Raw genomic sequence first — 20,050 nt, forward strand, 5'->3', positions numbered from 1 at the left:
CAGTAATGAAGCCAAACCATAAACTGCTCAAATATCTACCAACAGAAAAACAGATACTTTGAGGCCCCCCTCAATAGAAACTCCACATCTGTACTATAGCATATCAATGAAACTTATAACTTTAAATAACAATCATCTGATTGTAAATATCCATGCTAACCTTATTTCACATTCACTGTAATGTTAAAACTCCTTACATGATCAGAAACACAATGTTGAACAATGTTACAATGTTGAACAATGTTACAAAGACAAAAACTAGCAAACTTTTGTGTTATTCCATTGATGCTAGCTAGAAAGACAGATAAAATTCATCCATTCTTCTGCTCTGTAGGCAGATGACTGTTCTGGGTGTGGCACTGGTCAGCAGAAGCCTAGGAGGTGATAGAGAGGCTGTGTCATATCATATTCCACTTCAGGATGGGAGCGCTAGTCAGAGATGGGTTCAGTCCCTGAAAACTTACCAAAGTACATAGTTATAGCATGTACAGATGTCCTCTCCACTGTGGTTTTCTGTTAATCTGCCATCTTTCATCATCCACTTCAATTCTTTTGAAGTCTTGGAATCCATGCTTGGCCACCCATGCCCTACTGGCAACACTTAGCCATAATTTGACCAACACAATTTATCACATGTTTTAATGTATCTTGATATTCTTATCCTCCCCCCTTTACTACATTCAAGATGACTTTAAATAACAATCCTCTGATTGTAAATATCCACGCTAACCCTTGTTTCACATTCACTGTAATGTCAAAACCCCTTACATGATTTGTAAACTAATGTGTGGCCAGAATCTGCTTTATCTCATTATTTTTATTATAATAACACAATTCCTTAGTATAGTTAGTATGGATTTATTTATCTAAATTCATCACATTTATCTTGTTCTATGTTGGTGTAGGTCTCTCTTTCTTCATTGAGCCAGCATTGTCCATATATCTGATTTCTCATCATTTAAATTACTTTCCTTTTTCCAGAATATTTTCCCTGATTCCAGAGATGCATTCCATGTGTTCTTTCTAGCATACTACATAAATGCAGCAGTGATACTTCAATGTAAATTTACTGTAAACACTTTCTTTCTACTTCATGATGAAGGTGTAAGTCCTGCTAATAAAAGGAACAAGTCCATTGCTCTGAATTTGGCCCAAAATGGACAAATATGTGAATACAAACAAACTGATCTTAAGAAAAATATGAGACACCCAACATTCACAGTTCACATGGGAATTAGTACATCCAGTGAGGTTCTTGTGGACCAGAATTGACTTTCCTCAAGGGAGCAGGGAAGACAAAATGTAATTGAGGTTATAAGCAACAGGGTCAACAGAGGGACATGGAATTCCAAGAGCAACTAGTAGCTTTTTGGCCACTGAGAAAGATGATAGGAAGAACATGCTTATGTTTATGACAGCCTGATGCTGAGGCTCTTGGGGACATCATCTATGTCAGTAGGCATCTGAGTTTTCAGGTTTCTTTATATACCTTGGGGCATATGTCTGAAACACCTAAGGGCATTAATTAAGTGGCCCAGAGAAGAGGGAAGAAGAACTCTAGGTCTCCTGGGCATCTTTAAAGGAGAGACTCTGGGGAGGTGATTTCATCATGTGTGTCTTTGAAACCTGGTTCTGCAACAGTCTCTCAGAAGAACCTGTCTGGACTGGTGAGGAACAGGCATCTACCCAACAACAAGACTATAGGGCTGGTGAGTGTGAGGGATTGAAACAAGAGAAGACTTCTCTCCTACATCTGTGAGATGCAGTCAGGAGAAGAGAGACAAATTTCCATTCCTTGCAGAACATAGCTCACTTGGATCCCAGACTTTTTATTTCAGCAAGAATATTAAGGTAGATGTGGAGTTTCTAGTGAGGGGCTTATGGATGGACTTTAGAAAAATGTGAAATGCTTTTAAAATACATGTAGCATTATCTGGTCATGTCCCTTTATTTCCACAAAGGACTCATAGCTTTGGGGAGAATTCGACAAAATACTACAATTAAATTGCAAAACCAAAGTAAGAAAAGTTTTCTAACAAAAACATGTCTCTTTCATATTTGTGAAATATAAAATGAAATTCAAACTTACAGCAAAAAGTTTTGCAAACAAAACAAGTATCAGTCTAACTAGGGAAAATTAGTATCCATGTGGATATATTGGTCATCTTTGCTTTGAAACCATTGAAACATTTATATTTACATATGACAGTCATGCATGATGCTGTAAATGTGTTTTTAATGCACATGGGAAGTATTTATTGCTGGTCAGGAATACTGTGATTGAAGCTGCCATGGAACATTTGTCTGCAGAGGGAAGACAAGACCATCACCACAGTAAAGAAACTGTGCTTTGACTTGTATAGTGTGCACACTATGTGGCCCAATATCAGTGCTGCCCCGTTTTTGCTGACTGGCTTCCCAGGACTGGAAGCAGTTCATTCCTGGATCTCCATTCCCTTCTTTGCCATCTATATCTCTGTCCTTCTGGGCAATGGCACACTCCTCTACCTCATCAAGGATGACCACAACCTCCATGAACCCATGTACTATTTCCTTGCTATGCTGGCAGGCACAGACCTCACAGTTACACTGACTACAATGCCTACTGTAATGGCAGTCTTATGGGTGAATCACAGAGAAATAAGACATGGGGCCTGCTTCTTACAGGCCTATGTCATTCACTCCCTTTCCATTGTGGAGTCAGGGGTCTTGCTTGCCATGTCTTATGATCGCTTTGTTGCCATCTGCACACCTCTGCATTACAACTCTATCCTTACTAATTCTAGGGTTATAAAGATAGGACTTGGGGTAGTACTGAGGGGCTTTTTATCTCTTGTGCCCCCAATCCTGCCTCTATTTTGGTTTCCATACTGCCGTTCCCATGTTCTTTCTCATGCCTTCTGCCTCCACCAAGACGTCATGAAACTTGCATGTGCTGACATTACCTTTAACCGTGTGTACCCAGTTGTTTTGGTTGCCTTGACGTTCTTTCTTGATGTACTGATCATTGTCTTTTCTTATGTCCTCATTCTGAAAACAGTTATGGGCATTGCCTCTGGAGAGGAGAGAGCAAAGGCTCTCAACACCTGTGTTTCTCATATTAGTTGTGTCCTGGTCTTTTACATCACTGTGATTGGTCTGACCTTCATCCACCGGTTTGGAAAGCATGCCCCACATGTGGTGCATATAACCATGAGCTATGTCTACTTTCTCTTTCCTCCATTTATGAACCCCATCATTTACAGCATCAAGACCAAGCAGATTCAGAGAAGCATCCTCCGTCTACTGTCTGTATAAGATGCTCTGAGTCACTACTTCAGAATCTAGAGAACTTGGGGGATACTCAGCCTCCTGTATATTGAAAGAAATCTTGATTTTATATCCATTTGCTTCTTTATTAGCATTAGGGAGTAAATTATTACATATAGCTACAAGTTAGCCTAAATAATGAATATATCTGGCTATTTAATCAACAAGTAGATATTATATAAATACCAAAATCTCTCTCTCTCTCTCTCTCTCTCTCTCTCTCTCTCTCTCTCTCTCTCTCTCTCTCTCTGTCTTCTATTTTGAAAGAAGTGTAGAAAACAAAGAGCAGGGAAGTAAAACATCACTAAATTTAGAGATGCAGGACATAGTTAATACTCTATGAACAGTAACTATGGAACAATTCAGATCATGTAGCTAAAGATAAGAACCATTTCAGAAGTCAAGTGTCCAGCCTGGGTCAGCAACAGGAAAAAAAAGGCAACTGTTAATAGATTTGACGACTATATAAATATCAGTTTGACTATGAGGATTGTAACCCCACAGACTCTACTCTGATTGTACCATCTCAAGGTCGGATTTTCTTTTGAAATGATTCGATAGCCATTTGTAAAGCTTTACCATGTATTGTTCCAAAATTCATTTGTTGATATTTCATTTTGTTTGCTTTGTTTTATACTATATTCTGTGAATATGCTTTAATGAAGTCTATTTTCTGTATATTATTTTAATCACAGAAAATGAATTAAAAAATAAACCCGCTTATTTAGTCTATGAAGTTCTCCACAACAAAGCCCGTCTGTGCTACTTTTTTTTCCTCAGAACACTGCTCATCACACAGGCTCTACAGAGTCAGCATCTCTACCAGATTTCTTACAAAGCACCATGACTTCTCAATGTCCATGCTTTCGAGCTGTTTTCATTTTGCCATTTAAATTCTCCCAGTGACTTCCAACTTATATTTATTTAAAAATGTTTTTAGTTCTTCCCTAGAATTTATTAGTCTGTCTTACAAATAATACTTTATTCCTTCCATAAATGGTATAATGTAAAACTTACAATGAAATATTTCTTACTCCTTTTCCCACTTTTGAGATGTTGCTGATATACATCTTACCTTTACATAGGCTATGTCCCAAATACATTATTACCACTTTGGCTTTACACAGTTATTTTTTAGAATATTTAAAAAATCAAAACTATCATTTATGCCAATTTACTTTTTCAAACTATTTTTGCTGCTCTTTATTATTTTTCATGTATGTTTCTTTCTAAATATTTGAACAAAAGTTTTGGTATATATGATAAGTGAAACATAACTTGATATTTTAGTTTTGTGTGGTCAGTTTGATTTTTATTCATTTTAAACTTATATATAATTGTACAGATTCATGGGATACTGTGTGATCTTTTGATCCATGTGTCAAATGCTTTGATTAAGTCAGAGTAATTATCATAATCATGTTGATAATTTTCATGTGTTGTGACCATTCAAAATATTGTTCTTAATTACTTGATGACATAAAATGAACTGCTTATTATTGTTGTACTGTACAGTGGTATAGGATATATTCTATATCTCGAGAATATATTTTTCCTGTCATTTTGCACCCTATCCTTAATTTCTCTCTTCTCTTCTCTTCTTTACCCTTTAACAATTAAGTTTGTTTTAACCATAAGTAAATCTTTCTTTAGACATTTTGCTGATCACATTGCTTATTGTTTTTTCCCTTTTAAAACTGACTTGTATAAGTTTATTAACTAGTGTCTCTCAGACTTTACTATAGCATAAATATTTCATATTTTTATTAGCATTTCTATATGCATAATTTAAAAATCATATATATGTATATATGTTTATTAGTATTCACTTTATTGAGATATTGGAGCCCTGCATTCAGGATCTTTCCTGAGCCTAGGTTTCCATTAAATTTTTCTTACACTTTTGCATAATAGTTTTACACATCTTATGTTAAAATAAGCTTGTATTTGGGGAAGTGTAAGCAATTTAAATCAGCCTTCATATGCTTATTTTCATGAAAGTTTCACTGACATTCACTGCTTGTTAGTAAAAATGACTGTGAGTCTCAAAAGAGGGCACATTCTGGCTTGAGGGAAGAATAAAGTTTACTATGGATATGTTCCTTCAGCAAAGATGTGAAGATGCATTAAGCGCTAATTGGTGTAAACAAGGCCACGAATATAAGAGTGAAACATTACATGCAAAGCCTTGTGTTGGATGGATTACAGAATTGTCATAGAAGGCTATTGAAAGAAATAATATAGATTCACTGGTGTTTTCAAATCATTTGAGTGTTGACAATAAAATGGATTGGAAGGAGGTAAGAGGAAAGTAGTCAAGGCAAAGGTGACCAGAGGGGCTGAGCAAAAGGTAACACAGTTTAGAAAATTAGAGTGGGAAGTTAATGGACAGCTATGAGACTCACTTAGGATCTGAATGCACTGTTTATAGGAGCTTAGGGAACTAAAAAAAATTCATTTTTCATTACTTTCTTTGATTTATGGAAATAACCACCCATTGAAGTTGTAAAACGTAAACAAACAAGTTATCTTTAAGGTCTAAGATAGATAGTAGCATGTATACATATGTATATACATGTAATTATGTCTTGGTTTATAAACATACACATGGTTATGTGACAAAAATAATGAAATCTTTAATATGGTACTTTCTGCCTTCAAACTGTTATCTTCTTTTTAAAAATATTTTTATTGAAAATTTCATACTGTGGTGCTTTGAAAGAAAATGGCCCCCAAAGTGAGTGGCACTATTAGGAGGGGTCACCTTGATGGAGGAAGTGTGTTACTGTGGGGGTGGACTTTGAGATCTCTTTTCTCAGGCTTCACTCAGTGTGACAGTCAGTTGATTTTCTGTTGTCTCTGAGTCAAATGTATGACTCTCAGCTTCAATATCACACCTGCCTGCATTTTGCCATGCTCCCTATCCTGATGATAATGGACTGAACGTCTGGAACTCTAAGTGAGCCACCTCAATTAAATGTTTTTATTTATAGGAGTTGCCATGGTCATGGTGTCTCTTCACAGAAATAAAAAAAACCTTAACTAAGACAGAAGTAGGTATTAGGAGTAGGGTATTGCTGTGATAGACCTGACCATGCTTTTGTTTGGAGTAATATGGATTTTGGTACTTTGGGATAGGAAAACAGTAGAATGATTTCAGCACTGTTTAATGGGGGAACACTAGTAGGAGCATGGAAGACAATGGTGCTGATTATGATTTGAAATATTGGGAGCTTGCTCAAGAGGTTTCAGAGAAGAATTTTAGTATGTTGCCTAGAAACAGTCCTTGTGATATTTTGGTGAAAAAAAATGGCTGCTTTTTGCCCTTATCTGAAGAACATGTCTGAGGATAAAGTGAAAAATTTTGGATTAATTCCACTGGCAGAAGAAATCTCAAAACAGACTAGTATAGATTCTGTTATGTGTGGATATTAGTGTTAAGTCTAATGAAGATGTAAAATAAAAAGGAGGAAGCTGAGCAAGGAAAAATATTTGAGGAGAAAAAGGGCACCAGAAAGTGGAATGGAGCTAAATCTTCTGTTCAAGGAGATAAATGGATTTAGAAATGGAATAAAGGGAGTGGTGACCTTGGGGCATGATCCCATCCAGCTAAGTTTCCAACTTGTAAAGAGGAACTAAAAAAAGCTTAGAGATGGGTGTGGTAAGGCATAGCTTTAATTCTAGCACTGGTAAGGCAGAGGCTAGTGATCTCTGAGTTTGAGACCAGCCTGGTCTACAGAGCAAGTTTCAGGACAGCTGAGCTTAGGCAGTGGAAGACAGAAAGCTTCTGAAGATGTAATTGAATGAGGGGACCATGTTTCAGCCCCAGTAAGCAGCAGAACTTGGCAGCTTCATCCACATGATTCTAGCTTTAGAGATAAGGGTAAAAGAAAGGAGTTATGGAATAAAGCTGCCAAGGCCAGGCATGTGTCAGAAGTGTCCATGAATGGAGGCCTAGTAGAGAGGCCATTGCATGAAACTATAAAGTTGAAGCCTGGATTGCCTTGGAGACCTCAAGATGTTAAATATGCCAGAGTTGTGGGATATCTTCCAAGGAAAGCTGCTAGCAGGGAGTGGAAACAGCCCAAGAGAAAGAAGTGTGTTGCAGTCAACAAATGAACAGAGTTGGAGATCAGAGCCTTTTGACATCAGACATGGAGATGAAAAGTTTGGATTTTGCCCAGATGGTTTTTAGTCTTGCTTCGTTCCAGTATTCCCTCACTATGCTCCCTTCCCTGCATTCTGGAATGGCAATATATAGTCCTTGCCATTATATGTTGGAAGTATGTGATCAGTGTTTTTACTTTCTAGGGAATTAACAGTTAAGAGATTGCATGAATCTCAGAAGAGACTTTGAGCTTTGGACTTTTAAACATTGTTGAGACTGTGATAGACTATGGGGACTTTTGAAGTTGGACTAAACGCATTTCACACTATGATGTTGTTAAAAGCTTTTGGGGGCCAGGGAGTGAAATGTGGTGGTTTGAAAGAAAATGACTCCCAAAGGGAGTGACACTATTAGGAAGTGTCACCTTGTTGGATGAAGTGTGTCACTGTGAGGACTGGCTTTGAGATCTCTTTTTTCAAGCTTTACTCTGTGTGGAAGTCAGTTGACTTCCTGGTGCCTCTGAGTCAAGATGTAGGACTCTCTAGCACATCTGTCTGCATGCCGTCATGATCCCCATCCTGATGATAATGGACTGAACCTCTGAAACTGTAAGTGAGCCACTTCAATTACACATTTTCATTTATAAAAGTTACCCTGATCACGAGGTCTCTTCACAGCAACAAAAGATCCTAAGACACATACATTTATATAATGTGTTATGATTATATCTTACTCCCTCTAGTCCTTCCCTCAAAATCTTCTTCTCCCAACTTCACATCTTCTTCCTTTTTAAAAAATGTATCTTAATGAATCCAGTTAATACTACTTATATGAACATGAGTATGGGGCCACACACTAGTGCATAGGCAACCTACTAGGGGCCAAAATCCCAAAGAAAAATGACCCTCCTTCCCCACTCACTCCCTACTGCCAATAGCGTAAGGTGAAACTAAGTGAGACCCTCTTCACCCATGCTGGGATTGTGACTGGCTTAATTGTTATGAATTATTGTGTGCACGGGGCGGGGGGAGGCGAGCCTCCAAGGGTCTCCTGTAAGTGCAGGAAAACCTGCTGGGCATATGCAGTGGCAGGTTGGGCAGATGCATGCCATGTAGGCACGGTGGTAGTGGCGGCCAGTAATTCACAATGCAGCTGGGGCATCCATGTATAGAGTTTATTATAATAGAGAGATGAAGAGAAATATAGGAAAGAGGGAGACAGAGAGAGAGAGAGAGAGAGAGAGAGAGAGAGAGAGAGAGAGGAGAGATGCGTACCTTGTGGGAGGAAAACGCGGAAGAGAGGGAAAGAAGGGGAGGAGTTTTTCCTTAGAATGAGGATTTTATGTCAGGACACAGAGAGGCACCAGAGGGGTGGGATTTTAAGGGGCAGGTCAGAATATTAACATTAATCTTGTACAGTTCTTTTCTTCAACTTTCACAATAAATTTAATAAATGGTATTAGTCTGTAGATGTAATTCTAAACGGTCTTATTAATAAAATCAAACCTGATGCCAGTTATTGGAGTGAATGCTGGAAGATCAGAGAAGTAGAACAAGCCACAGCTTCCTCACCTCGCCAATTCCTCAGCTGATCCTTTTTCCTCAGACTGGAAGCCTCTGAGTCCTCATCCAGAATGAATCTCAGCTGAACTGCTGCTCAAAAGCCTAAAAGCTTAACCAGGCTAGTTCCTGGTCCTCACACCTTATATACCTTTCTGCTTCCTGCCATCACTTCCTGAGATTAAAGGCATGAGTCACCATGCCTGGCTGTTTCCAGTGTGGCTTTGAACTCACAGAGATCCAAACGAATCTCTGCCTCTGGAATGTTAGGATTAAAGGTGTGTGTGCCACCATTTTCTGGCCTCTACGTCTATCTAGTGGCTGTTCTGTCCTCTGACCCAGATAAGTTTATTATGATGCACAATATTTTGGGGAATACAATACCACCATATTAGTCTGTTTAATTTTGTGTTTTTATTAAAATTATTTTATACAATATATTTTGATCATATTATTTCCCCTCTCAACTCCTCCAAGATCCTCTCCTTCTCTCCACACAACTTCATGCTCTTTCTGTTTCCCTAAAAAAAAAAACAAAAACAAAAAACAAAACAAAACAACCAATAAGACAAAAATTACCAAAATAAAGGAAAAAGCTCATAAAAAAGCATGGAGTCCATTTTGTGTTGGTCAATTACTCCTGGGCATGGGGCATGCTCTGAAGAGTGGTTGATATACACAGTGAGATTCCACTGGACAAAACGGATTTTCCCAATTCCCAGCAGGTATCAATTGCAAATAGTTTATTGGTTAGGGGTGGGAGTTTGTGTTTACTCCCCTTCTTCATGCTTGGATTTTGTCTGGTTTGAATTTGTGCTGGTTTTGTGTGTGCTGTTACAGTCTCTGTGAGTTCATATGCGCATCTGTCCTGATGGCTGGAAGATGCTGTCTCCTTGGAGCACTCCACCACCTCTGGCTCTCAGTCTTTCTGTCTCCTCTTCACCATAGATCTCTGAGCTTTGAAGGGAGGCATTTGATAAGGACATGCCATTTAAAGCCAAGTGCTCCAAACTCTCTAACTCTCTAAACATAATCTATTTGTGGATCTCTGTATTAACTGCCATCTACTGCAAGTCTAAGCTTCTCTGACAAGGGATCAGTCATGCACTGATCTGGGTCTCAGCCAAGTGTTATCTGTTGACTTCTTAAAATGATTTTATATGTCTGTATGAGATATGATTATTATCTAATTTTTCAATAAAGTATATAATTCAGTGTAATGTATAATAAACACTATTTATAAAACTTTTGAATTCATTTCACTGTACCAAACAGAAACTTGATGTTCTTTAAGTATCTTAAGTATATATCTCACTATTCCACCTTCCTCCCAAGGCGTTGGTACCTTCTAATTTGTTTTTGGTATCTATATATCTTTCTTTCTTTCTTTCTTTCTTTCTTTCTTTCTTTCTTTCTTTCTTTCTTTCTTTCTTTTCTCCTTCCTTCTTTTTTCTTTTCAATCTGGTTCTATAAAAAAACTTTAATTTCTTAGTAATAAATTTTATAAGACAATGCCAAGGAAGTTTAATCTATTTTACACATAGTAACTCAGCAGAGCACATGGGTCATGACTTGAGGATGAATATGCCTTGGAAACATTAGACCTGTGTAAGTGGATTCACACATTTTTCCTTTGTATATGACTCATTACAGGAAAGTTTCATGCTCATCTACATTGTAGCACATGTCAAATGTTCGTCATTTTGATGACTGAACAATATTTAATCATTAAAATATTTCAATAGATGTCCATATTCTAATAGATGGGCTGCTGAGATGTCTCAGTGGATAAAGGTACTTGTTGATGCCAAGCCTGATCCTTACAATCACTGTAGTAGCATAGAAACAACTCCTACAAGCTGTCTTCTGACTTTCACAGTTCACCATGACATGCATGCGCTCCCCAAATAAATAATAAATAAATAAATAAATAAATAAGAAAATAAAGTAATAAAGTATATGTACATATTTGCATATATATGTATATGAATGCAATTTTGATAATATGGTAATTTTATATTTAACTTTTTGGGAAGGCTCCACATTGTTTGCCTAGCTGTTGCACCACTTCACATTTCTACTACCAAATTCAGGGTTCCAAGTAACCCACATTCTTATCAACATTTGTTATTTTGATTACAGTCAGTTTAGGAGACAACACTATGATGTCTCACTGTGGATTAGATCTACCTTTCTTTAATGAATAATGCTGATGGACATCTTTTCATGTGTTTATTGGTTATTTGTATGTGTTCTTTGGATAACCATGCACTGAATTATTTTAAAAGCAATTTGTGCAGATCTTCTTTGAAACACCCCCCTAAGTCTAAATCTGGAGGTTCCTTGTACTCTGATTGTCATTACACCTTCTTTTAACGAAGGCTTAATGCAGATAAATACCAGCATGGAGAGGGGAAGCTGATATCAAGTCCCAACTTTAGCCAAAGAGCTATTGGCAATTGGTAGCTCCTGCAAGAGGGAACATCAGTTTTAAGAATGTTGTCTCTTGTAGGTCAACCATGATCCAGTGGAAAGCTGCACATCCGTGCATATAAGGACAGCACAAATTCGACTTGATGGGTGAAACAAAGAGAACACCAAGTTGGGTGGGGATGAAAAGGGGTAAATTTTGGAGGAGTTGGAGAATGGGGTCAAAACTCAACTTACTGAATGAAATTCTCAAAGGACTAAGAAAAAAGATACGTTTTATTTTTAATTGTGTGTGTATGAGTGAGTGAGACAGAGAGAGAGAGAGAGAGAGAGAGAGAGAGAGAGAGAGAGAGAGAGAGAGAGAGAGAGAGAGAGAGAGAAACAGGTTATCCCATGAGTCCTGAAAGTGCTGTACCCCATGGAGCAGGAGTTACACAGGTGGTTGTGAGTTACCCGGCACTGGTGAAAGAACACGCTCTTAAACACTGAGGTGCCTCTCTAGCTTTTACCTGGTATATTCAAATGAGACAGAATGGCACCTGGGGAGCTGGTCCTTTAATAAATATGACTGCCATCAGGATTCTGAATGTATACTGAGGGCATGATGAGAAATGTCTAGGAATTACAAAGGGAAAACTGTGTCAGGTAAGAAAATATACATTCAAATATATTTAAAATTAAATCTTTCACCTGGTTTTGTTATAATTCTTGAGGAAAAGTTGAGAATGTAGGAACTATCTTTTGATTAAATAAGGATTTAAGGAAAGAGCATGCAACATATAATGACAAACAAAAACAAAAGAGCCACACACACTGTTTATGTTTATGTTTAATGGATGCTAGTTGAAAGCGTAAGTTTAATATTTTAAGAAATCTAAATTTAAATTTCTCTACACCACATAATATCCAACCTTAGGAAAATGATTAGAGTTGTCAAAATTTTCTTATCCTAGAGAATTCAAATAATGTATTGGCTTCTCTTTCTTGTATTCATTCACTTTTCACCGCACAATCATTAGGCACCTATTCCTGCTGTACTATTAACAGTGGGAAGTTCACCAGAGACATACTTGTCCAAAAACAACTAACATTTAAAAATTTTACCTTATTTGAAGGTTCAGATACCTTTATTTTATTGAATCATTTACTGCTATAAACTTTTTACTAAAAAAAGACAAAGACAAAGAAAGACAAATCACCTTTAGCATCCTCTGATCAACTGCCTATTTGTTCATTTCTTCAGGATGCTCTTGTTTTGTTTTATTACAAAGAAAAATTTCCAAAGAACCTACCCTTCCTTTCCAGTGCTGGCTCCTATCTTAATTAGCATGGAAAGTAGGTAAAGTTTAAACAATTTCTTCAAAGCTGTGACTTTAGGTTCCCACCCTATGGTTTCCAGTTGCTAGTTGAGTAAGCATTATCTACACAGATCTTGTAAATAAACACTGGTTCTTGAGCAATAGGCTGAGGCCAAATGAATGGTGTGAGAAGACATTGAATATAGAGGATGTTTGCAGATTATCTAGAACTGACCAAAAAAAAAAAAAAATCTCTGGATGATGTTTGTGACATTCTGGCAAACTGTTGAGGACACAGGGCTTACTGCTTTATGGGAATCAGTCCAAAAATAGCCTTCTGAAAAGGATAAGGGAGAAGGCACCTCAATCTTACCTATATCCCTGAAATCCCAGTACACTTGCCTGGTAATGATACAAAATTCCTCCGAAGATTTGAGCCAGTGATATTATGTGTTGGAATTCCTGGAACTGAAGTTACAGATGTTGAGAGCCACATCCTGGGTTCTGGGAACTGAACCTGGGTCCTCTGTAAGATTCATCAGTGCTCTTAAGCCATTCCTCCAGCCCAACGTTAGTAGAGTGCCTAAACTGAGCAGTTGTTCTTAGACATGTATAACGTCTCTGACACTGCCAGTTATGCTACAATTAAATTTTAGTATAGTGGTTTACTGGTAGGGAGTATTAATACCAAATAGGGTACTCTTTGGCTTAAGTCAATAAGATACCTATTAATAAATTATAACTATTCTCAAAAGAGTTACTCCTTAGCATTAGTACTTAAATCCTGATTGATCCAAAGTCTGGAAGGAAGAAGCTGTGCCTTCTGCTTATTCACTCTGGTCCATGTTTAAAGTGGCAGTAGGCAGGGATTTGTGGTTCGCTTTTATGCTGCATAATAAACTGTGAAGTTTGTCTCTTCCCTTTCTCTGCTTTCCGAATGGAGGGTTAGTAGCAGGGATTTTGGTATATGATGACATACACACCAGTTCTACAAAGCCAAGCTGAGTCACTAATATACTATAATCTAGTGGATCAAGATAGTGAACTTTTTCTTTTATCAGAGGAGCTACCGTTCAATTTCTCAGACTGACTGCTTCTCTGAAATATTTCCTCTGAAATATTGTTGTTTCCAGAGCTCATTTACCTTTCTTCTATTATTTTTTCCAGACTAGTGGCTTATTATCAGAGAGATTATATTGTGCTACAGTTCCCATATATGCATTTCTGGTTGTTGATAGGACTTTACTAAATATTGAAGGGTTACAAAAAGATTGCTATCATTCACAACCTTCCTGAATTCATCTTCCAACTCATTACTGATGCTCTTTATCATACAAAGTTATTTTAAAAGATTCTGGACACACAGATCTAGTTGAATTTGCAAGGAACACATTTATCTTGTTTTAAATTATCATAATATTCTTGCTTCAAAATTTCCTGATTGTATGCAAACAAAAGTGACCTGATAATATAGGTGTATAAATTATACATAGATCATAGCTCAAAGATCCCTATGAAGTCTAGTTTTGATTTTTCATGGATAAAGAGTTTGTAGATGTCTGTTGTACAGCATCTGTGATTGCCTCACTCAGCAATATGATCACAATTACCCTCATGTGTTAGATTTTAACTTTGTTCTATATCTTGCTGTATAAAGTGCATGCTTCCAACTACCAATTTCTGACATGACTATTTTCCATTCCATAAACATTTTGAAAAAGTCTACCAGCATTTATAAGAATCAAGTTTTAATAGAAACCTCATGAAATATTCTGACTTCCTTAAATTTTCCATTTATATATTTTCCATTCCAGTGTATATTTTTTTCTCCAAGTTAAATTTTGTCTGAAATGTTTTAGGTGTCAGATATATTTACTAATGAAAACTTGCTGGGCCCTAAATTCTTAGAACACTCACAGTGTTCTAAAATGAGTTTGCTTACTCTGTTCACTTGTTCAATTTTTTTTCTAGTGATTCATGAGTTCTTTCCTTGTTTATAGCACACTTGAGGCAGCACACTGTAAAAATAACTCAAACATTTCACAGTAGTGAACTCATTACTATTGATTAAGCACTTGCTTAGTATTTTTTTCTTTTTGAGTTATCTCATTGGTTTCAAGAAAGGAAGTATATACTGAACTAAGTTTAATACAATTACAACAAAATGTTGTATGGGACATAATACGAGAATGAATAAAATAGTGGGGAGATGAAGGGGATGGAGAGATGGGTCAGTGGTTAAGAGCATAGACTGCTCTTTTAGAGGACCCAGGTTCAATTCTCAGTACCCACATAGTCACTCACAGACATCTGTAACTCCAGCTCCAGGGGATCCAATACCTTCTTCTGGTCTCTGAGGACACTACACACACCTAGTGCACAGACATATCTTTCTGACAAAACACCCCACACATAAAATTAAAGCAAAAAAAATATAAAAAAAGAAAAGTGAAGAGAATGAAATGGATCTGAAGATGGCTGGTTGGGACTAAGTGTGAAAGTTGGAATTATATCACAATATTAAAAGCAGCATGCTTCGTAGTAAATTGTGGTAGTGACTAATCTGATAGTGACTGATTGTGATAGTGATTAATGTTGCTATTCTAGGCAAAGACTTGATGAGGAAAGTCTTCTTAAATCTGAAACAACGCAGAAATCCTTGTAAGTTTGGAAATAAAAAATGACCTGCAAATGTGCTACAGTGAGATGGTGGTAGGAAGATTGCTGCTTTCTTAATCTCTGAAACCGTCTTTAGCTGCAAATCATGTGGTTCAACAACAGTGATGCTGCTCCTTTCTTGCTGACTGGCTTCCTGGGCTTGGAAGCAATTCATCACTGGATCTCTATCCCATTCTTTGTCATCTACTTCTCCATCATTTTAGGGAATGGCACACTTCTCTTCATCATTTGGAATGACCACAGCATCCATGAACCCATGTACTACTTTCTTGCTGTGCTGGCAAGTACAGACCTTGGGATGACGCTAACCACGATGCCCACAGTGCTGGGTGTACTGGTGCTGAATCAGAGGGAGATCGCACATGGGGCCTGTTTCATTCAGTCCTACTTCATCCACTCATTAGCCATTGTAGAATCAGGGGTCTTGCTTGCCATGGCCTATGACCGCTTTGTTGCTATCCGAACACCTCTGCATTACAACTCTATCCTTACCAATTCCAAAGTAATGAAGATCGCACTGGGGGTACTGCTGCGAGGTTTTGTGACTATTGTGCCCCCAATCTTGCCTCTATTTTGGTTTCCATACTGCCATTCCCATGTTCTTTCTCATGCCTTCTGCCTCCACCAAGACGTCATGAAACTTGCATGTGCTGACATCACCTTTAACCGTGTGTACCCAGTTGTTTTGGTTGCTTTGACTTTCTTTCTTGATGCACTGATCATTGTCTTTTCTTATGTCCTCATTCTGAAGACAGTTATGGGCATTGCCTCTGGAGAGGAGAGAGCAAAGGCTCTCAACACCTGTGTTTCTCATATTAGTTGTGTCCTGGTCTTTTACATCACTGTGATTGGTCTGACCTTCATCCACCGGTTTGGAAAGCATGCCCCACATGTGGTGCATATAACCATGAGCTATGTCTACTTTCTCTTTCCTCCATTTATGAACCCCATCATTTACAGCATCAAGACCAAGCAGATTCAGAAGAGCATCCTCCGTCTACTGTCTGTACACAGTAGGATTTAAATTATTATTGCAGAATATGGAGTTATCTGTGATTTCTGGGCCTTTATTGGAAACAAATGTTGTTTTAAATATTTCTTTAGTATGGAATGAAATTTCCATTATCATACAAAGAGGGAAACTAAATCAAGCAAAGAAATCTGTCACCTCTCTCTTTCTCCCTCTCTCTTTCTCCTCTCTCTCAGAAAGGAATATAGGAGGTAATGGATGTATCAGATGGAATAGTGCAGGTTCCATAGCCAAAGGAAGAAAAATCACTTATTTAGAAATACAAAGCTGAATGGACAGAAACAGCTTGGTGGAGGCACACATTTATTCATGTGACAATGAGGGAGATGATATGGTTTTACAGTCTATTGATATTTTGTTTTCTCATAATGGATGTTTTTTTTCCTTTATTCTCTTGTTAGTTGTTAAATTAAATTTGTGCCTGACATTTTCATACATGTATGCAATACATTCTGATTATGCTTGTCTCTTTTGTATCCCTTCAATACATATCTCCCCTCTCAACAAGCCCCCTTATCATATTTATGTTTTTGTTTTGTTTGAGATATAACAGGTTTAACCAGGGCCATCTTCACAACTGTAAAACTCTCCACCAGAGCTTGGTGGGTTCACAATGCTTCTAAATTGATGGCAGTAATTTTCTAATTCTCAAAGTCTACCAGCAGCCCATTCTTGAAAAAATTATTTCTATTATTTTGAGATTTAAATCATTTCTATCTTCCCTTTCCACCCTCCAACACTCCTATATATCCCTCTTTGCTTTTTCAAATTTGTGGCCTCTTTTTCATTAATTATTGTTTTATGTATATACATATATAAGTGTGTGTGTGTGTGTGTGTGTGTGTGTGTGTGTGTGTGTTCCTAAATAAAACCTGTTCAGTTTGTATTATGTTACTTTTATGTATGTTTTTGGGGCTGACCAATTGATATTGGCTATTCTGTCCATGTGCTCTTCCTTAGGGAAGATTAATTTTCCTGCTCTCATCATTGCTTAGTTGTCTGTAGTTCTTTGTGTACGGTTGAGGCCTTGTGGGTTGTTCCCCATCAATAATAATATGTTAATCATTGCTTTCCTTGTGCAGCTCATGTTTAGGCAATCTTGTTGGTGAGGCTTTATGAGCATAGCTTCTGAGATTCCCAGGAGATTCAATCTAATAGTAAACTCCTTACTTCTCTGACTCTTACAGATTAGTTGTCAAAATCAATGAAAAAACAGGTTGACTACTGAAAATTAGTTTCTGTAAATGTGCCTTTATGCATTACAATTTTTTTTGTTTTTTGTTTTTTTTTTTTTTTTTGGTTTTTCGAGACAGGGTTTCTCTGTGTAGCTTTGCGCCTCTCCTGGAACTCACTTGGTAGCCCAGGCTGGCCTCGAACTCCGCCTGGCTCTGCCTCCCGAGTGCTGGGATTAAAGGCGTGCGCCACCACCGCCCGGCTATGCATTACAATTTTAAGTGAAACTTATAGTCCAAGTTTTAAGAAGTATTTATTACTTTGAAAATCATTTTAACCTATTTTTTTTTTGAATTTTGGTCAGTTGTTTATTTAGTCAAATTAAGACAGGCATTGTTAACAACTTGAAGGAAAAACACAAGGGTGCTAAGCAGATACCCCAAAGGGCTTTTCAGGAACTCCTCTTGGCCCCCACTTGGGCCCATTCCCAATTTCCTAGCATTCTGCTTTGGTAATGGAAGAGAATCAGAGGCAGGGGATTTTCTGAAAAATGTGTTCAGGACTTCTAGAATTTAAGCTTTCATCACTGACACCCCTCCCCCAATTGCAAACAGTTGTGCAAGTAATTATTTAAAAAGTAGTTTAAAGGGCTAAGTAGTGGTGAGTTTCTACTTTCAAGATATTCAGCATTGTGCCTGACTTTTGTTGGCATTAAACTTGCTGTCCCAACAGTCAGTGATGACACAGCCTCTGGATGCCCACAGATCACGCAAAGCCTGAAGGAAACAGCTTCACATCTGGGTCTTGTAACCCTCTGTCCTCATCCAGGCATCATCTGCTTTCACCTTCTGTGGTCAGGCCTGACCACTCATGCAGTTTTTATTGTGGCAAATGAAAATCTTTTGGAAATTTCCATCTTGAAGGCCAGCCCCACTCATAGATATATTCACATATAAAGTCATTTATTGCACAACTGAGATCAAAGCAGTGTCCTTCCCAACAGGAGCATCTTTCAGACAAGTGTCTCAGTCCTCATCCTCATGCTGACACTCATGACCCAGATGCCAATTTCCTCAAACAGGGTTCTGTAGTTAGTTCTGACCTCAGAGTCCCATTACCGCTTTCCAGAATGCTTTATTCTCTCCCATCATGAGGCCTGCCAGGCAGTAGTTGTTTCCCCATCTGCTTGAAGTCTTCTTAGGGATCACCCCCAAAATAATATTGTGTTTTTGTAAGTAAAGATTTTTTTCATGATATGACTAGGGATGCTGTGTTGCACTCAGGACAGACTTTTATTTCTTATAGATGTAGTAATTATCATATGTCAGTTCTTCCAAAGGGTTTGCATGAACTCGTTCAGTTCATGTTTGTGATGACTTATAGGCCAAAGAATCCTGAAAAGATACACAGATATCCAAAGACCTGCAATTTCACAATTGTTTCATGATGCTGAGGCGCTGAGACACTTAGCAAATTAAACATGATAACAAAGACCATGATCCTTTTCATACCTCTTGAAACCTGAAATTTTTTTTTACATCCACATATCTGAACAATTTACCAAACATCAAGAGTTCTCTTTTCTGAGTCCCATTCTTCCTCTCTCCTATATGACCTGTGTCATGAACTTGCCAGTCACTCACTGGTGTGCAGATGGTGAGAGTGGGCATCTGCAGACATGTGACATTCTCCAGACACCTGTTTTCCCACTGTGAAACAAGGGCATTGGTGTTTTACCCGTTTTCTTCTTAATCTTTCATCTCTATCTGTTTCTTTCTTGAGTAGCACACTATAAAACGAAACAAGGGCATTGGTGTTTTACCCGTTTTCTTCTTAATCTTTCATCTCTATCTGTTTCTTTCTTGAGTAGCACACTATAAAACGGACATAGCACAGATCTGTCACTCCAAGTTAAACCCCACTTCTTGTTGTTTAGTGACACACCCAGTGCTGAGCACTGTAACAGGAGTCACTACCATTCCTTGTATTTTCAACTTTGTGACACGACAAAACTAGTTAGGTTGTAATTCTTTGAGATTATTTCCTTTCACCGAGCATATAGTTTTTGGGATTCAGTAGAATCCCTGGATTTGCCAATAGTTTATTGCTTTTTAATTAGGTATTCCACATATGAATGTAGCAGTTATTTTCCATTCCCAATTATTTTCAGTGTCAACTCCCACCCTTTCCTATAGCCATTCCTGAGACATTGTCTCTGCCAGAATAGTTCAATAGTCTCATTTTAAATCTGAATCTTTCCTTTTGTTCTTCTTACTCATCTGCCTTATTGAAATCACTTAAGTCTTGGCAGTGTTACATTTTTTTTTACTCTCCTTTCTTCAGTCTATATCTTGTGAGATATCCTCCCAAAGCACTCTTTTTATCAGGCTTCTGAAAGATTCTCCTGCTGTGTTCATTGGCCTTGGCTCTTCTGATAATCCATCCAGGCCTCTCTGCATCAGCA

At 37.8% G+C, this 20,050-nt stretch overlaps 2 protein-coding genes across 2 annotated transcripts; both read left to right on the plus strand.

Moving 5' to 3' along the window:
- Positions 1-2,370: 2,370 nt before the first annotated feature.
- Positions 2,371-3,297, plus strand: LOC128095041 (olfactory receptor 51B2-like). The gene has a single exon (XM_052713703.1). The coding sequence runs from the start codon at positions 2,374-2,376 to the stop codon at positions 3,295-3,297; it is 924 nt and encodes a 307-aa protein (XP_052569663.1). The 5' UTR covers positions 2,371-2,373.
- A 12,168-nt stretch (positions 3,298-15,465) lies between these two features.
- On the plus strand, positions 15,466-16,407 carry LOC128095114 (olfactory receptor 51B4). The gene has a single exon (XM_052713829.1). The coding sequence runs from the start codon at positions 15,469-15,471 to the stop codon at positions 16,405-16,407; it is 939 nt and encodes a 312-aa protein (XP_052569789.1). The 5' UTR covers positions 15,466-15,468.
- Positions 16,408-20,050: the final 3,643 nt, after the last annotated feature.

This window comes from Peromyscus californicus, unplaced genomic scaffold (assembly GCF_007827085.1).
Source record: "Peromyscus californicus insignis strain IS unplaced genomic scaffold, ASM782708v3 Scaffold_4__1_contigs__length_199733344, whole genome shotgun sequence".
In the NCBI taxonomy this organism is placed as follows: Eukaryota; Metazoa; Chordata; class Mammalia; order Rodentia; family Cricetidae; genus Peromyscus; species Peromyscus californicus.

Coding starts and splice junctions, on each gene's coding strand:
- LOC128095041 (XM_052713703.1), top strand. CDS start 2,374: ATGTGGCCCAATATCAGTGCTGCCCCGTTTTTGCTGACTGGCTTCCCA.
- LOC128095114 (XM_052713829.1), top strand. CDS start 15,469: ATGTGGTTCAACAACAGTGATGCTGCTCCTTTCTTGCTGACTGGCTTC.